General features: G+C 43.9%; 2 protein-coding genes and 1 long non-coding RNA gene across 6 annotated transcripts; 1 reads left to right on the top strand and 2 right to left on the bottom strand.

The window, feature by feature from the left end:
* Positions 1–971: 971 nt before the first annotated feature.
* LOC9271943 (uncharacterized) lies at positions 972–1,512 on the bottom strand. Its single transcript, XR_001546705.3, has 2 exons — positions 1,259–1,512; positions 972–1,188 (listed from the first exon to the last, which is right to left on the bottom strand). It is a non-coding gene; the product is annotated as an uncharacterized lncRNA (long non-coding RNA).
* An 815-nt stretch (positions 1,513–2,327) lies between these two features.
* On the top strand, positions 2,328–7,789 carry LOC4324695 (probable E3 ubiquitin-protein ligase RZFP34). 4 transcript variants are annotated; one of them, XM_015756330.3, is made up of 11 exons: positions 2,328–2,527; positions 4,298–4,530; positions 4,618–4,705; positions 5,385–5,477; positions 5,568–5,645; positions 5,736–5,779; positions 5,851–5,891; positions 6,349–6,431; positions 6,559–6,650; positions 6,737–6,842; positions 7,099–7,789. In XM_015756330.3, exons 2-11 carry the CDS (start codon positions 4,352–4,354, stop codon positions 7,201–7,203), a joined length of 909 nt encoding a protein of 302 aa, XP_015611816.1. In that variant the 5' UTR covers positions 2,328–2,527; positions 4,298–4,351; the 3' UTR covers positions 7,204–7,789. The 4 variants fall into 4 exon arrangements, with proteins under 4 accessions (XP_015611816.1, XP_066159508.1, XP_015611808.1 ...); XM_066303411.1 differs by having other exon boundaries at positions 2,328–3,801; XM_015756322.3 differs by having other exon boundaries at positions 2,328–3,801; positions 3,962–4,530.
* Positions 7,790–10,027: 2,238 nt separating this feature from the next.
* On the bottom strand, positions 10,028–12,328 carry LOC4324694 (FCS-Like Zinc finger 10). The gene is made up of 3 exons (XM_015774470.3): positions 12,123–12,328; positions 10,556–11,291; positions 10,028–10,449 (listed from the first exon to the last, which is right to left on the bottom strand). The coding sequence occupies exons 2-3, from the start codon at positions 11,221–11,223 to the stop codon at positions 10,329–10,331; spliced, it is 789 nt and encodes a 262-aa protein (XP_015629956.1). The 5' UTR covers positions 11,224–11,291; positions 12,123–12,328; the 3' UTR covers positions 10,028–10,328.
* Between the last annotated feature and the right edge of the window lie 4,655 nt (positions 12,329–16,983).

The raw sequence follows: 16,983 nt of genomic DNA, 5'->3' as shown, positions 1-16,983 counted from the left end.
CCAACATTCTAATGGGCCCTTAAAGGCTAGACAGCGACCATTTGAGCCCAAACATGGAATCATCTGAGGCGTTAACTCTACTCGATAGCGGATCATTCTAAGGACCGATCGAGGCGTCGTCACCTGTCCTCATCACCGTCAATTTGTCGGCTGCCCTCTGCCGTGCCGCCCTCTCGCAGAGGCAGAGAGACCACCGGTTGATGTCACGCCGTACACCACCATCCCGGTGCCCGATCCCCCTCGCGCCACGCAATTCAGAACAGCCACATCATTATGCTTCTCTCGATTGGCTAACGGCGAATCAAAGACGTACATACCCCCTATTGATGATACACAAATAATTGGCCATGACCTGTGCATCACAATATTTCGCGTTCTACCAGTAGTTTCCTGTAGAGCAATCATCAGCGCGTGAAATATTCATGGAAGAGCTTATCAAGTACGGCTGGATGATTGATGTTCGAGTCAAACACGCCGGATTATAGAACGACCAAATGTCCTAGTTATCACCTTGAGTGTTCGCCATAGCCATTAGCTCGTCTACACGTCCCCCGCCCTGCCGGACACGTCGATGGCCCAACCCCAAACGGGGACTTGGGGTTGGGGGAAGGCCCCCCCCCCCCCCCCCTCCCCGAGCGACAGTCTCGACCGGTCCCATCCGTGCCTATCCGCCTCGGTGATGGTCAGCACGCGTGCATTATTACTAAGCTTATCGCATCGCGTTACACGGCACGGCACGGGCGAGATGCAAGCAGCGCAGGACGTGGGCGGTGGAGTCCCGGGGATACGTGTAGCGTCGTGGCGGAGACTCTGATTCCGCCAAATCCGGCCGAGATTTGGATGAACAATGGCAGTATATATACACGGCGACGTGTACGACAGCCGTAGGCCATTCCCAACCCTATATATAGTTTTCATAAATTCTACATCATACTAGACACTACTTTTTTCAATACAAACATCACTATACATATTTAAATTTAATGTTAGTTCAAACATCACTATACATACTTAAATTTAATGTTAGTTATCTCACGTAATATCTTGGATGCAGTGGCGGAGGAAAAAAAAAGAGATATGTCTCATGGACACATACTAATCGCACTATACTGTACGTCACAACATTGTATCAATATTCAGCAAGGCAATAATCAATTGAATCAGGGAGAGGATAGATATGCATAGAATCTGAAAAAAGAAGAGCAAGGATTGATTAGGGACGATTGAATCGGGAGGAAGGCCACTTGCTTCAGCTTACCTTGCTGCTGCTGCTTGCCTTCCGCCTCCCACATCGCTCCTGCTGCCTGCTGGCTCGCCGCCTGCCACGCGCGTGTCCCTGCCGCGTAGCCGCGCCGCTGCACACCAGCTCTCGTGCCCAGTCGCCGCTTGTTGATCTCATGCGGGGAGCTGGATGCGGATGCCTCCCGCAGTTCCAAGCGGCCGCGCCGTCGTCGCCTCATCGTCCGCCGCGGCGGCGGAGATATGGGGAATTTCTGGGCTAGGGTTAAGTCTAGTGAATCACCCACATATGCCCACATTAACACAAAACGAGCCCAATGGGCCTACGATTCAGTGGAGAGTGGCCCAGCAGCGAGTGCTCTGTCTTTGCCCATCGCCTGACGCCGCACTTCGCCTCTGCGCCTGACTGCCGTCAGCGGCCTGCCGGAGTTGGAGGTTGGGGGTGTTGGTACGAGCGGGCGGCGCGAGGTATGGCCTCGCCATACCGAGTCCTCCGTCACTGCTTGGATGTTGTGTAAAAACTATGTCTTATATAAGACATGTTTTTTTCTCTTTTCTCATTTATTTACTTGTCACATTATTTTTTATACTAGATGGCAGTCTATTTAATATTCCCTCCGTTTTGAAATGTTTGACGCCGTTGACTTTTTAGCACATGTTTGACCGTTCGTCTTATTCAAAAAATTTAAGTAATTATTAATTATTTTCCTATCATTTGATTTATTGTTAAATATATTTTTATGTAGGCATATAATTTTACATATTTCACAAAAGTTTTTGAATAAGACGAACGGTCAAACATGTTCTAAAAAGTTAACAGTGACAAACATTTCAAAACAAAGGGAGTATTATAGACAACATATTAGTTATTGGGTTGGAAATGGCCTTACAATAAAGCGAATCCTCATCCCTGTTCCGTAGGAGTAGGCCGGATGCGCAACAGGCTGTTGCCAATGGGAGCAGGATAAGGCCGAGATTAACCTCATCCGCGGCCCACTAGGCGACGTCCACGTCACCCGAATCCTCTGGAAACCGCGTCCCCCTCTCCCCCGCCGTTTAAATACCCTCCTCCTTAAGCTTCCTCTTCCGAAGCCACTCGCCACTGCAAAGCGCTCTCTCTCTCTCTCTCTCTCTCGCATCGCGCGCAGCCTTCCTCATCCCCGTCCTGATCCACTCCACCTCCCTAATCCACAGCGCGCGCCAGAGGAAATCCGGCGCCGGTCGAGGCGGCCGCGCCGCGCCGCCGTCACGCCCAGCCCACTCGATTCGGTCGCGTGTGCGCTAGGAAGTTCGTCATACGCCTCGCGGTTTTCACTTCGTGTGTTTTTCTTTTAAATTTTTACCTGTGCTTCGTTTAAAGCCTCTCTTGATCTTAGGTATAGCTTTGCTCGATCTGATTATAGGTATGTTGTATGTTTCTGGTCTCCCGTGATTGCGCGTGGATTGTGATTATGACTAATTTGCTTGATCTGAATATCTGATTGTGGTGGTGGTGTGTGTGTGTGTGTGTCTGATTTGTCTGATCTGTTGTGGATTATTATTGTATGATTTACCGTGGTTTTATGTTGTTTATATATAAGCGTTTGCCATGAGTCTGATTAATTGTATTGTTGCGGTTTTTCCTAGGTGTCATACTGTCATGCTCGATTTTTACAAGGTTTAGTGCAAACTGATAGATGATGTCCATCCCCAAAACTCCGTCTACCAGTATTGGTTCATGTGCGAGCACACGGGATAGTTCGAGTTCCTGTTTGATATTGATTCGCTGGCGCTGGTTGTTTGGTTGGTTTATTAGCTAGAGTTGTTTGTGTGCAAAGGTGGGATCATGGTTGCAAAGGCATATTGATGAATGACGATTCATAAGCGTGGAAAGCAATCTCTGTGCAAGGGGTTATTAGGATTCTTTGTGCGTATTCACTCTAAACCGATAGTCTTGTATTGCTATCAGCACCACGTTATCTATTTCCTAACCAATGTTTTCTGCATATGGACTCTGCATTTTGCTTCCTCTCCTTGTACCACACCCAGTACCCTATGTTTGTGCCTCTCCCATGGTCCATCTCTCCTGTTAAAAAAATAAAAATAAAAATAATAGAATAGAAAAATTCTAGACCAAATACAGGGAAGAAAATAAATTTTGTCAGGCAAGAGAGCGACGAGGCGATGGGGAACTTATTACTTTTCTGGACAAATCCTTCAATTTGCCTCATCTATATCAATGGAATTGGGAAAGCAGTGGACTACTTACCATGTATTGGCTACTAATTTCCACCACTCCTTGCCAGAGAATTGGGAAAGTGAATTCTCTTATGCAGGTTCTGTCAGAGTATTGTACCAGTCATTGAGATGACTGTATTCAGTAGAGAAGTTTTGTAGATAGGTTAAATTTCAGGTACAAACCAATGAAGTAAAAAAGTCTTAGTATGATGGATGTGAGAGGCTCAAGAAGTTCCCTGATTGGAGAAGCAAAGGAATAAGTTTTTTATATGGATGTGCTATGGATTTTAATTAAAAGAATGGAGAAGTTTCTTTTGTTGAAGATGAAGCTGTTGGCAGCTGGAGGTAGGCTCCCTTATGATCTAACGTCCTAAGTAACGACGTATCTGATTGGTGTAAGCTAATAACCAAAGCCTTATCATGAAACCGTCACGCTTGTTTTTTTCTTTTTTCTTTTTCTTCTTGTTTCCTGGCATTTGATGCTGTTACGTGTTCCTCTTGCCAGAGAATGGGGGTGGACACCACAGTAAGTTTGATGCAGATGGACACTGTTCGAATTGCTTGGGAACTCTTCCATGGAATCTGGATGGATACCTTATTGAGTAGTAAATTTCTTAATACAGCTCGCTATCCAGATAGTGCTAGCTGTGATTGTTTGGTGATCAATCTATTGGGATTGTGCCGACTGGAGCTGTTCGACATTGCTTTGGTCTTTTGTTGATTTGCCTGGAGTTCGGCAGTATACAGCAACCCTGGAGTGCATGCAGTGGTTTCCTCATTTTTTAGGACCTGACTGCATTCTGTAGTGAGAACTATCCTGCTAAATGCATAATACTTGCAGGTGTTTTCTGTTGTATTGGCAACGTGATAGTTTTTGTGGTGCAAAACATTCAAGATGGGCGCCATGGACGTACAACTTGAGTCTACTGCTGTTCAACATGGACAAGCTAAGATAAATGTGGAGGAACATGCTCTAGTTTCTCTGTTGTCTGATGAGAAGTACGCAACTGAAAAGACCGAAGATGTGGACCCTGATGATTATGAGAAACTTGAGGAAGGGATAATGCAGTATGGGTATGTTTTTTTTTTTTGTTCTCTGGTTAGGCGTTCTTGATAAGCTCCTTAAGTGCCAACAAGTTTGTGCTTAATGTACTATGTCAGGTGTGCACATTATCGAAGAAGGTGCCGCATTCGAGCTCCATGTTGCAACGAGATTTTTGATTGTCGGCATTGCCACAATGAAACAAAGGTATGGTTTTCGAGTTGATGTGGAAGTGCAATAGTTAAAAAGTATGTACTCTTTTATCCATACTTTCCTAGGTGGTTTTGATGTAGGAATAGTCAGTTACTCACAAAGGCTTTGATTAACTGCTGTTCATATTAATGCATATGTTTGAAGAGCACTAGTGAGTATAAAACGTTTCCTTTAAAAAAATCAAATAGTGAGCATAAAATGGTTTAAAAAAACCTAACAATGTTCTGATCATTAACTCATTTTATAGCTGGATATGATTTAGAAATCAGATAAATGGTATGGTTGTGACATAAAATGAAGACACAGAATAGAACTACTAAACTGCTGCCAGCCGTCCATTATGACTTTGGATTATCATCCATCTGTAACAGTTGAAATCTGTTGTATTTTCCATTCTTACATTGAAACAGTAATTTGATGTATTTGCTTATGGGCTGTTACATGTACACGACTTATTTGTATTGTACCAGCAATTTGTTGGCAACTATAATATATCCTTTTGTTCTTTTCCTGGTGAAATATCTGAATCGTCACTGTTTTGGTTTATACTGCATACTTGGACCTTCCTTGGGCAGTTCCCAAGCTGAACTATACAAGTATCTATTCTTTATCATGGTATTAACTGTTGGTTTAAAAATGTGGAAAGTTGTTGACATCCAAACTGTTTTGACAGAATTCAATTAAAATTGATGCTGTGAAGAGGCATGAACTCCCACGCCATGAAGTGCAGCAGGTTATATGCTCGTTGTGTGGCACGGAACAAGAGGTACAGCTGAGCTATCCTTGTTGCTTGCATTGTAACATTATTAATTATCTGGCATCTAGTGTAATCACGATAACTCTTTTATGTTACCAGGTACGGCAAGTATGTATCAGTTGTGGTGTATGCATGGGGAAGTACTTCTGTGAAGTGTGCAAGCTCTTTGATGATGATGTTAGTAAGAAGAATAACTATTTTGATTGCCTTGTCTATTTGTAATAAGTAGATAGGAAAGCATAATGACACTTCTTTCTACAATGTCAGGTTTCAAAACAGCAATATCATTGCAATGGTTGTGGAATATGCAGGTTTGCATCTCTTTTTTGTTGTGCAATCAATATGAACTGGAAAATATACTTACATTCGACTATGTTTGCAGAATTGGTGGCAAGGAGAATTTCTTTCACTGCTCAAAATGCGGTAATGCCTCTTGTCTCCAACGTTGCATTCCGAAGTACTATAATTTAACATAGCGCCATTTAAGGAATAAGGATTCTTTTAGTCCCTGAACTCTTAATTGATGGGAAAAGGATACTGATTGATATAATGAGAGATCTTGTTTATGCTACTTTTCCCGATAGAGATATATGCATCATGCATGGGTTGTATGGACTTCTGCTATGATAAGATTGCAGTTTTTTTTCCCAAAATTTTCTCTGTTATACACTGTATATTACTAGATGAATATCCTCTACCTTTCTGGAAGTCTACTAAGATCTTGCATCGTTAACGTTGACTATTTAACCCTGTTAGCTGAACTAGTTCAAACCCTCACTTGAATTTTATGACTTGATTTCTATTATTTATATGCATATGAATGAATTTTGCTAGTCACTTCTCTTGATTTGTGTTCACCTTTGTTATCTGTTTCATGCAGGATGCTGTTATTCTATAGTATTGAAGAACAGTCATGCATGTGTTGAAGGAGCGATGCATCATGACTGTCCAATCTGCTTTGAGGTAGGCATTCACTGTTCTTTTATGAATGGTTATATGCAGCATACTGTGGATTATATTGTTGATGAGTGACTTATCACCTTGTTTTCAAGTTGTTTCTTGAGTGCTGATCTTGTTACACATATTTCAGTACCTTTTTGAATCAACCAATGATGTTTCCGTCTTGCCCTGTGGTCATACCATTCATGTCAAGTGCTTGCGAGAAATGGAGGAGCACTGCCAGTAAGTCAATCCTTCTTGGCCCTTTGTTTACTATTTGTAATGATATTATGAGTGGTTGATTTTGACAGCTTAAAATTGATGCTCAGATTTGCTTGCCCGCTTTGCTCTAAATCTGTCTGCGACATGTCGAAGGCATGGGAGAGATTGGACGAGGAACTAGCAACGATATCTGACACCTGTGACAATAAAATGGTAATGCTCTCTTCTCTGCTCTTCTGTTGTCAGTAGGAACTAAGGAAACCATCGAATGTTGTAGAAAGGTGTTCTAACTTCTACACCAATATGCTATCATATGCTTGCCCTTAGGCATGTCGATAAAGTAACTTGAAGTATCATGGAGAATTGTATTTGCCTCATGTCAGAAATCTGAGTCTTACCTGCCTGAATTTCATCCAAATGTTGAGTTTGTTGACACTTGCTAATTTGGTTCCTTTGCATTACCCTGAAGGTGCGCATATTGTGCAACGATTGTGGGGCAACATCAGAGGTGCAGTTCCATTTGATTGCGCACAAGTGCCAGAAGTGCAAGTCCTACAACACCCGCCAGATCTGAAGTGGCGAAGTTTTGATGTGATTCATTTTGTATGGGAAGAGAGCCCTGGGGGATGCTCATTTTGCAACACAAATCCCGCTAACGCCTCTGGGAATCTGATGAGCTCTCGGTCGTTTTCTTGCTCATTGGATGCCTCAGCCGAGGCAAATCACTCGCATCTGAAATTCATCTATGAAGTGGATGCTGTTCCCTCCTGTGTTCAATTTATTACCTCACCATGTCGCAGACTCAGAGTCCTGTTCAGCTTAAGTTTCTACTAGCACTAGCCGAGATAATAAGTGCACGTCTACTCAAGCTTCTGGGCATAAATGGTGGCTAGCTTGTGTGTTATGGTGTGTACTTGTTGAGTCTCGGGCAAACACTGTAACGGTTAGTGGCATAGTATTACTTCTTGCTCGTGTGCGTGTGTAGTAGGATGGCGGATTGCAGGACGTGGGTGTTATTTACTGGTAGGAACTGTGGTACTTGCAGTAGCCACCATTTCTCATGTTCAATGCCGGTCCCATATGCCGGTCTTGTTCAGTTCCTATACCTTGCTCGGTTGAGAAAAATGGCAAATCTACCTCAGTTCATTTTGTTCTGATTATTTAACAGAGGGCCAAGTATTGAATTCTTTGGGTTTGCCTCTTTGATGGTGCTAGTATCTGGGCTCTAGTAGGGATAATGGCTTTTTCTATCTTTTGACTTGTAGCATGTAGCATATAAGCAACTTTGAAAGTTTTAAATTTTAAATTTGATAGAATTCTAATCTATATTTTTTTATATGGTCCTTTGAAATAAATGATTAAAAACTATTGAATCTATGAAAATTATAAGGATGTCTCAATTCATACAAGTTGTAGAGGATTTTTGTTTAATCTTATGAGAAGTTCCATATGTGTCTATCTCTTATCTAATTCATACGTTTTTCTTGCGGTATAATCAAATCTTATATTTTTATCTTTTGACGATTATCTGTTTTGCCCTTGAACTTTTGTGAGTCCTTTTTTCTCTTATTTATTTGTTTTCTTAAATCTTGCGTTTCGAAGAAGTACTCAGAACTGATTTAGATGTTACTTGCTGTGTGAAAGCGCTTCCTGTCGTCCTCGCGCGGGCAACTGGGGACGAACCCTAGCCCCCGCCGACACCACCCTTCCCTCCTCTCCCCCGCCTTCCCGCGGCCGAAGCGTGTCGTCGGATCTAGGCTACGGCAGTGCGGGCGTGGCGTCATCGACGGCGAGACGAAGTGTGTGCTGGTGCGGCATGACAAGGTCGGCCGCGCGTGGTGGTGGTGGCCGGCGCGGTGGCCTGCGCAGCGGGAGGTGAGGCCAGTCGAGGCAGAGCCCAATGAGGTGACATCACGTGGAGATTAGCCGGCGGGGCGCATTGTGCAATGGTGCCCGTGCGCCGGCTGAGGTTTAGATGGCGGTGGAGCAATGGTGCATTAGTGTTAGATCGGCAGGCGATGGACGGCAGGTGAAAACCTAATACGGCCTTGGGCGGACCAGCAACGATGACGTTCAAGGGTCATTCCCCTCTTGAGGGCGTTGTCGTGCCGTCTCACCCCTTAAGTGTGGCTGTCAAGCGAAAGCCCAGTCTCGGTTCTCTTTGCAACGTTGACGAATGACATCGGTGGCGTTCCGTCGAGCAATTGGTGCAAGCTCGCTCTAGATTCATATGCTCTTGTGTCGGTGTCTTAGCTTCTGGAAGTTGACCACGTCAGAGGGCCTATGAGGGGAGAGGAGTTCCATTTTTCTCTCACCCTCCCTAAATCGTAAAGACTTAGATAGAGTGGGGTTTTGTATTGATTGTTAGGATCGGGTTTTAGACGATCTTGGCTATGTTCCGTCGTTGGTCTAGGCGGCCAGTTCTGTGCTAGCCTTTTCCTGAGTCTGTGTGTTGACGTTGTTAGTGTGTGGGTAGTGGTATATTACGATCTTTTAGAGTTGTAATCTTATAATTTTCTTATGCTCTATCAATAAAACCGCGCTAAAAAAATTGGATGTTACTTCATCGAAGTGGTTCGGCTTACCCGGATGTTAATTGCCGTAGCCATTGCCCATTGGATACCTTCTAGGCCTTTCGAGTACGGCGCAAGGCCACTACTGATTGAGCCAAGCAGGCAGGTTTTTTGCGTTGTGTCCTCGCGTCGATGTAAACAAGCCACTGGAGCTCAACAGGGGAGCAGAGCCAACAGGCACTACAGCACAATGGTCTTGTTTGGATCCTTCGGGCTATTAAATAGCCATCTGGAATCTTACTATTTAAAAGTATTAAACGTAGATTACCGACAAAATCGATTCCATAACCCCTAGGCTATTTTGCGAGACGAATTTAATAATGTATACTAATCCATGATTAGCAATTGATTACTGTAGCATCACTGTAGCAAATTATAGATTAATATACCTCGTTAGATTCGTCTCGCAAAATAGATTAGAGGTTATAGAATGAGTTTTGTCAGTAATCTACGTTTAGTACTCCTAAATAGTAGGATTCTAAATAGCCTTCCGTACTCCTAAATAGTAGGATTCTAGATAGCCTTCCGGATCCAAACATACCGATGAATGGGATGCCGATAATTGCACTGCGACTGTAGTTAGTGCCTCTGACGCCTCACCAGGAGGCCGGCCCTGAGCTTTTGCCACCTTTTCCCTTTGGGAGAGTCTGATCCCTGCTTATGATGCACAGAACACCTCCAAGCTCTCCTTTTCACTGCTCGAAGGGCACAGTGACCCATCATCAAACATCGGCATGATGGGCAAGCGCACCGACGGAAGATTCAGAAAGTAAAATGACGAACCAACCAGAAAAGAAAGAAAAATGCTGAGAAACAAGGAGAAGATGCAGTGAGAATTCAGCAGGGAGAACTGTTTGCTGTGAAATTATGGGGGGTTTGCTCGTCTTACAGGCAAAATGGGGAATCCCCACACAATCCATGAAAATCATTTAGCCGTTGCACTTCTGTTTGCACAAACCGGCTAAATTAAAAACTTCTCCATTCAGAAAAACTAGAACGGGAAGCATGTTTTCCTTCCTTTCCCTACCAAAACCTGAATCTCCATCCAAAAGAGGTAGTAGTCGCTTTCCTGCACCACCACTCACCAGCACTACTACTACTACTTCTAGTCATCTACTGCCGATTTTCACCAAGCCAAGAGGGCAGAAGAACCGGCAGAATCCAGCATCATGAGCTCCTCCACCTCCTCGATCTCCTCATCGATGTAGTCCCTCCTGCACTCGTTGCTGCAGAATGCCTTCTCTCCCCTGCATTGCAACAAGCCAGCACAAAGGTTTAGCAACTGAGAGTGAGATATAAACATGCAAGTATCTCATGGAAATGCAGGCTACAGACGAGTTCAGGAATACTCACAGATACATGTAGATATCCCTGTCCTGCTGCAGCCTCTTCCTGCAGTAGCAGCATGAGCGGGAAACAGCACACGCCAGCGTCGACGGCAGCTCGCCGATGGGCTCGATGGTGAAGATTGACTTCTTGGAACTCCTTGGGACACCCTTGCACACCTCCAGTGTCTCGTCTCCCAGAATGTGCGTCGTCCTCGGGTTCGGGCCGTGCTCGATCACACAGGTGTACTCTTCAGACAGAGCAAAGTCTGCAATCTCGTCCAGAGTGACGCTACCTGAACCGTTCTTCTGCATTGCAGCATCACTCGCCGCCTTCGGCAACCCGAGCTCAAGAAATGGCCTGATGGAATCAAGAAACGAGCTCGTGACACCCAAGCACGAGGAGCTCTCGTCGGCGGTGAGGGCGTCGACGAGGCCGAGGCCGACTCTGGGAGGGTTAGTTCTGAACTTCTGATCAGCCTCGACACCCAGTAGCCCAGAGGATTTGAGATTTGTGCTTCCAGTGCTCGATGACAGGTTCTTGAAATCCAATGGAGAGGTTGGGCTCCAGGCAGAATCAGGGTCCACTGCGTTCAATCCTTTGCTGCTCAGCCTCACAAAGAGGCCGGGGACCCTGAAGAACCCAGTGGGGGCAGTGCTCTTCTGTGCAAGGCCCTGATCATTGGATTCCTCCATGGCTTGCTCTTTGATGAGCGGTGGCTGTCGTCTTGTTCACAAGCACCAAAGATGAGAGTAACCTGTCCCTGAAAATAGCCAAAATTTTTGTTCTGTTGCATATCAGGTCGGTCAATGATGATGGAAGCGAACAAAAGTGAAAAGAAATTCCAGCTTTTGTGCTTTTTTATAACTCATCAAGTCAAAGGTGCAAAGAAGAGAAAAGATGATGATGATCTATGACTATGAGCATCATAAGTACATAAACAATAGTAAAAAAAAGTTAGTACTTGAAAAAAAGGTGGTTTGGTTTACTGATGGCATCTGTGCGGCAGGTCCAAAAAGCAAGAAAAAAAATCACTGGTTACAACAACGGGCATCTATCTCATCTTCTCATCTCATTAATCAAGATTGCAAACTAAAAACAAGATCGTGTATAACACTCACTTGATCAACATGATCGTGACCAGAAAAACTAGAACAAGCAAACAAGCATTCAAAACAAGAAATCAACACGAACTTCTCCCCACCATCCCCTCCCTATTCCATAACAGCCCAGATCAATCTCAATCGCTTTAAAGAGGACTTCATATATGGAGAGATGCGGCGGCAATACAACGCTGTGCATTACGGCGACCATGAAAGGGAATTTACATCACCACCGCCAGCGCCACCGACCCAAGAATCCCAACCGATACAAAGACAACCGCATGCAGTCCCAAATCACCACCTGATGAACCCATCTAATCTCACGCCGGAAACGAAGACGAACCCAACCGGAAGACCAACAAACTAGTACATACATCCCATCGATCCCAGTGCGCCAACATCCATGAACAGGCAACGCAACAGTCCAAGAAACGAGCACTAGAAGCTTCAAGAAACCAAACCGAGGCTGTGGTGGTGGAGTGCTTTGTTACCTGGCGACCGGGGGTCACGGCGAGGCTGGTTCTCGGCGTCGAGGCGGTGGTGGTGGCTCCTCTCCTCTCTCGCGAGACGGGGTTAAGAAGGGCGAGGAGAGAGAGGCAGGGGGGAGGAGGAGGAGGCGGCTTGCACAGCAATCTGCTTCTTGCTCCGCTCCAGAGTCCTGACCCTCCGCTGGCTGGGTTGCTGCTCTGCTTTCCGTGAGGTTTCTTGTGTGCGTGGGTGTGTTTATTGGGAAGAAGACAAGTGTCCCCGCGCGGGGCGGCATGCAGCGCAAAGGCAACGGGCGGGGGGTGCGGTGGCTTCTCCAGGGCTCAACACCCCACCCCTCCTCCGCTTTACCACTACCATCTCTCTGTGTCTGTCTCTGACTCTCCTAGTTTTTTTTTAATATATTTTTTCGTCTTTGAATTTTCTTTTCCCTTGCTTTTCTTTTTGTTTCTTGGAAGACACTCTCTAAATTAAAAAAAAAAAGACAGTCTCTCTCTACTCTTTGGTAGTGTGACTGTGTGAGACATTTTTGTTCCTTTTTTTTTCCTTCTTCTTTGGGTCTACACTTGTGCTACTCTATTGTTTGGTTGGAGGGATTTAAGTGGGACTTATGTTTTTGTGTTTAGCCTCTCTCTCCCAAACACCTACTTATGTGGTGTTTGGTTGGAGGACTAAAGTAGGGCTAAACTTTAGTCCCTCTCACAAAAACATAAGCCCCTATTATAGGGACTTATACTTTTGTGAGAGGGACTAAATTTAGTCCCTAGTTCTCAAACACCCCCTTACTAACCCGGTTTGTCAGTTGTCACTTGGGTTGTTTCATGAGAAGATATAGTAAAACAAAACAATACAGAACAAATAATTTTGTACTTATGCGTTGCTTTTCAAGCTCTCTTGCGTGTCATGAGTCATGAACGTAAGTATCACGTCATACAAAAATGACCAAAAAAAAAAGTTCCCGCACTTCTTGCAGTGTTTGTTCCATGAGCCATGACTCGCTAATTGCAGTGATTTACCTGTGACAGATACTGCTTTGCTTAAAATAACTACTCCTACTCCAGTATAATACTCATACAATGTGCTTGACGGAGTACCAAACATTGTACTACTCTTTATCTGAAAAGCAATTGTGCTTGCACGTGTGGACGACGGGAGGTGGCAAACGGGCAGCGTTACAATTTCTTTTTTCCGTCCTATTTTGACCGCCACGGTGAAAACGTTGAAACCAATACGTATTTTTTGTCGCCTTGTGTGGCGAGGGACAGCTAGGCCCGACGCGTGTACGACGTTGGCGTGTATCTCGAGGAGCATCGTACGTCTGTGGAGTAGGGACCCGTTGCTTTCCCTTTTTTTTTTTTACTTTTCCCATCTTTTACCGCTAATAAAAGCGATTGGCACATGCTAATTACGCTGGTCTGTGTCTGACGCGAGACAGAATTCGTACCCCCAGTACCCCACACAAGTTAAAACTCGTAGAACATGGCATCTTCTCGTCCTCTTGTGAACTCTACGGTATAATTAAGGAATTAAATTTGAAAATATATTGTTCATTTATTTTTAAAAAAAAATATTCGGGATACAAAATCTTTTACATAAATATACCATCAGTCTCGCACAATCATTACACGAAAATGGTGTGGAAATGACATCACGATCGGTATCGTGCAGTGAAAGTGCGAGACCGCACAGTCGGTGCGAGACCGCACGGTCTCGCTCAAGCAACCAGCGATAACGCTCCAGCAAACAACGCTATCGCCCAAGCAAAGAGCGATAGCGTGCCTTGCCGATTTAATTAGCAGTTAATTATCCTGATTATCACTAATTATTATTAGTTAATTGTTAATTAAGTAATTAATCACTAATCAAATGAATCCTATTGACAATGTCGCTAATTGTTTCTGCGAGACCGAACGGTCTCGCTCTCGTCGAGCGATACCGCCCGAGACGTCATCCCCGCGTCATTTTCACTCAACGAAAGTGCGATAAGTTTTTGCATCCCGAATATTTCTGAGAAAAAAATTAAATGAACAGTAAATTTTCAAATTTAATTCTATAATTAAGCATGCGTGACATGCATGCTTAACGGTTGAAACATGCTGTGTCATCTGTTCTTCGTGGCATTTGCACGTTGCCTTTTGTTCTTTCAATTGATCAATTTACGGAAAATACAAGTCGTCATTTGATTTCGTTGGCGATAGTATTTCAAGCAGGCAACTAAGGCAAGAGACTTGTCTATCCTGACCGTAAGGGCAACAACAATATATATGGTAAAAGTAGTCTATAAAGATAGGACCCACATATATAAACTTAAACTATTGTAACCTTCACAGTATATATGGATAGCAAATAGTATTAGTAGGAGAGAAGAGATAGAGACAAATGATATATTTTATTCTCTATGGGCAGCTCATATGCTTATGGGTAGCTTTTGTTATTTCTTTCCTATGGACTAGTTCCACAATGTTGGTAGGTGGCTGAATCAAATATTATACTTGTATTGCTTATGGACCACTTTTAGAGTACATTGTGGATGCCCCTATGACATGGGTGGAATTCACCTGTGTTTGCACAAAATTGTGTTAGGTTGAAATGCTTCTAACAAAAGCCACTCTGAAGGTGCATTCTTAGGTCTGTTTTAGAACAGATGATTAGTCACATGTAAAATGAAAATGAAAGTATAATTAGTATATGATTAATTGAGTATTAGCTATTTCATATGTAAAAAAATTATAAGACTGTGTTCTTTCCTGGGTGATCTAGGTGATTGTGAGTGAGTTTTATTTCGTTTTCCACGCGCACGCTTCCCGAACTACTGAACGGTGCGTTTTTTGTAAAAAAATTATAGGAAAGTTGTTTTAAAAAATCATATTACTCCATTTTTTAAGTTTAAAATACTTAATTGTCAATTAATCATGTGCTAATGGCTCACCTCGTTTTACGTATCTTACCAATCTCCTCTATCTCCTCTCCTCAAACACAGCCTAAGAAGTTTTAGTTGAATGAGATTTCTATATAGTTTGCATATGAAACACGCCATTTAACCGTTTAAAAAATACGCTAAAAATCGAGCTAGTAACCAAGCCCATACATAGTTTAGAGGCGCCCTAAAGCCCTAACCAGGTTAATAATTTTTCTTTCGTTTTGAGCTTACAACCGGGCAAATGCAGTAGTACGCACGTACTGTCCTATGGTTTCTTGAGATTCAGACTAGATGCCAAGTAGCATGGTGATTAGCGTCCGTGCATTAGGTCATGGGGGGCAGGTGTCGATTCCCAACCTGTCGTTATCGCGTCGGTAACCGTGTATCAGCGGCAGTAAAATCGCCTTTACCTTCGTGCTAAACCCTCTCGTGCGGTACGATGATTAAGGCAAGGCCGGTTTAGATTAACCCGATCCATGTCGGCAGCCACGAAAAATTCCCTCTCGCTCGGAGCCCTCGCCCTGTACCCTCTCTCCCCACCCTCCACTTTAATTACTCGTTTTTTACAGTGGCCTTTTTAACTTTTCCTTGGATTGATTACATTTTACACAGGCTGCAGCAGTGACTGCATTGGCGCTGTCACTGCGTCTCTCTGTGTGTGTGCGCGCGCGCGCAGTATATTTTATTTAGCCTGATGACATATCTATCTCTCTGCATCTACCTGCAGCAACGCGTTGTTTGTGATGCAAAGTTTTCAAGCCCACAGTTGTCTGCACGTAAATGGCATCGATGCAACGTTGCAGTTGCAAAGTTTTCAAGTTTTGGTTTCACTTTCAGATGCTGCCATGAGCGGATTGGCTGGCCGGCCTTTCTCTGTGTTCTCAGCGAGGAGGTTGAAGACTGATCTGATCTGTGTCCTCGTGTTTTGTTTGCACTTAGCACGATGGCGTTGTAGGGGTACTCCTACGTCGAAGTGATTGGGCAGCGCTGATCGAGAAGTCTTGGTGGTTTGACTAGTAGCGTCTTGGGCTCGCACACAACGCGATGCTGCTCTCTGGTTGCTGGAGGAGGACATGGCTGTGTGGTGTGTAGTGCAGCCATGGCAAAAAACAACAACTTTAATCAAAGCAATAACAGAAGTGCAGTACTTTCTCTGTTTCACAATATAAGTCATTATAACATTTTTCACATTTATATTGATATCTATCTAGATTCATCAACATCAATATAAATATGAAAAATACTAAAATGACTTACATTGTGAAACGGAGGGAGTAGTAGGAGTATAGGTATAAAAACAGCTTTGCAGATTGCCGAAACAAATTGCCAAGCTGCTGCAGGAATGATTGGAACCGCATAAATATAAATAGTTCAGCTCGATCTGCAAGTGTGCAAGAAAACTGCCCTTGGTTTACGGGTGATGTCTACAAGTAACTGAAGAAACAAGTGGACGATATGTACTCCTACCATTACATGGCTTAACTTGTGAGTGCTTCCAAAAATCCAAAGCTAGATAGCTACACGCTTGCTTTTGCATATCAAGAAGCTGTGCTGATGCATGCTTGGTCGCTTGGAGCAGGGGAAAACACGCCACATCGTCATCGCATGGAAAAGTTCAGTAATTCAGTGGCTGAAGAATCACAGGTGGCTCTCTTTGTCATGCGGTTTCAGGTCGTTTTTCTGAGGATCATTTTGGCTACGAAGAACCAGGTTCGTAGCCCATCAGTAGTACTGAAGTACCAATAATCTACCATTACAGTAACTATTAATACTTCCCGAAAGACGAATTAACATAACTTTAGGTATAAGCAACGGGTCAAAGACGAATTAACATCACTTATGAATTTCTGATGCTCTGAATTAACATCATTGCCTCCCGGTGAAACCGCTTATTTTCGTCTTAAAGTGAAAAGCGAAGAGTAATATGGTAGGAGGGGTTAAGCACT

This window comes from Oryza sativa, chromosome 1, assembly GCF_034140825.1.
Source record: "Oryza sativa Japonica Group chromosome 1, ASM3414082v1".
In the NCBI taxonomy this organism is placed as follows: Eukaryota; Viridiplantae; Streptophyta; class Magnoliopsida; order Poales; family Poaceae; genus Oryza; species Oryza sativa.
Note: the sequence above shows the minus strand (reverse complement) of the source record. Positions and strands in the feature narration are given on the sequence as shown.

What these genes read in the sequence shown, in the direction of transcription:
- LOC4324695 (XM_015756330.3), top strand. Translation starts at nt 4,352, where the DNA reads ATGGGCGCCATGGACGTACAACTTGAGTCTACTGCTGTTCAACATGGA. An exon ending in GAAGGGATAATGCAGTATGG is followed by an intron (nt 4,531 to 4,617) that starts GTATGTTTTTTT and finishes GTACTATGTCAG; the next exon opens with GTGTGCACATTATCGAAGAA. An exon ending in ACTGTCCAATCTGCTTTGAG is followed by an intron (nt 6,432 to 6,558) that starts GTAGGCATTCAC and finishes CACATATTTCAG; the next exon opens with TACCTTTTTGAATCAACCAA.
- LOC4324694 (XM_015774470.3), bottom strand. Translation starts at nt 11,223, where the DNA reads ATGGAGGAATCCAATGATCAGGGCCTTGCACAGAAGAGCACTGCCCCC. An exon ending in AGGGATATCTACATGTATCT is followed by an intron (nt 10,450 to 10,555) that starts GTGAGTATTCCT and finishes GTTGCAATGCAG; the next exon opens with GGGAGAGAAGGCATTCTGCA.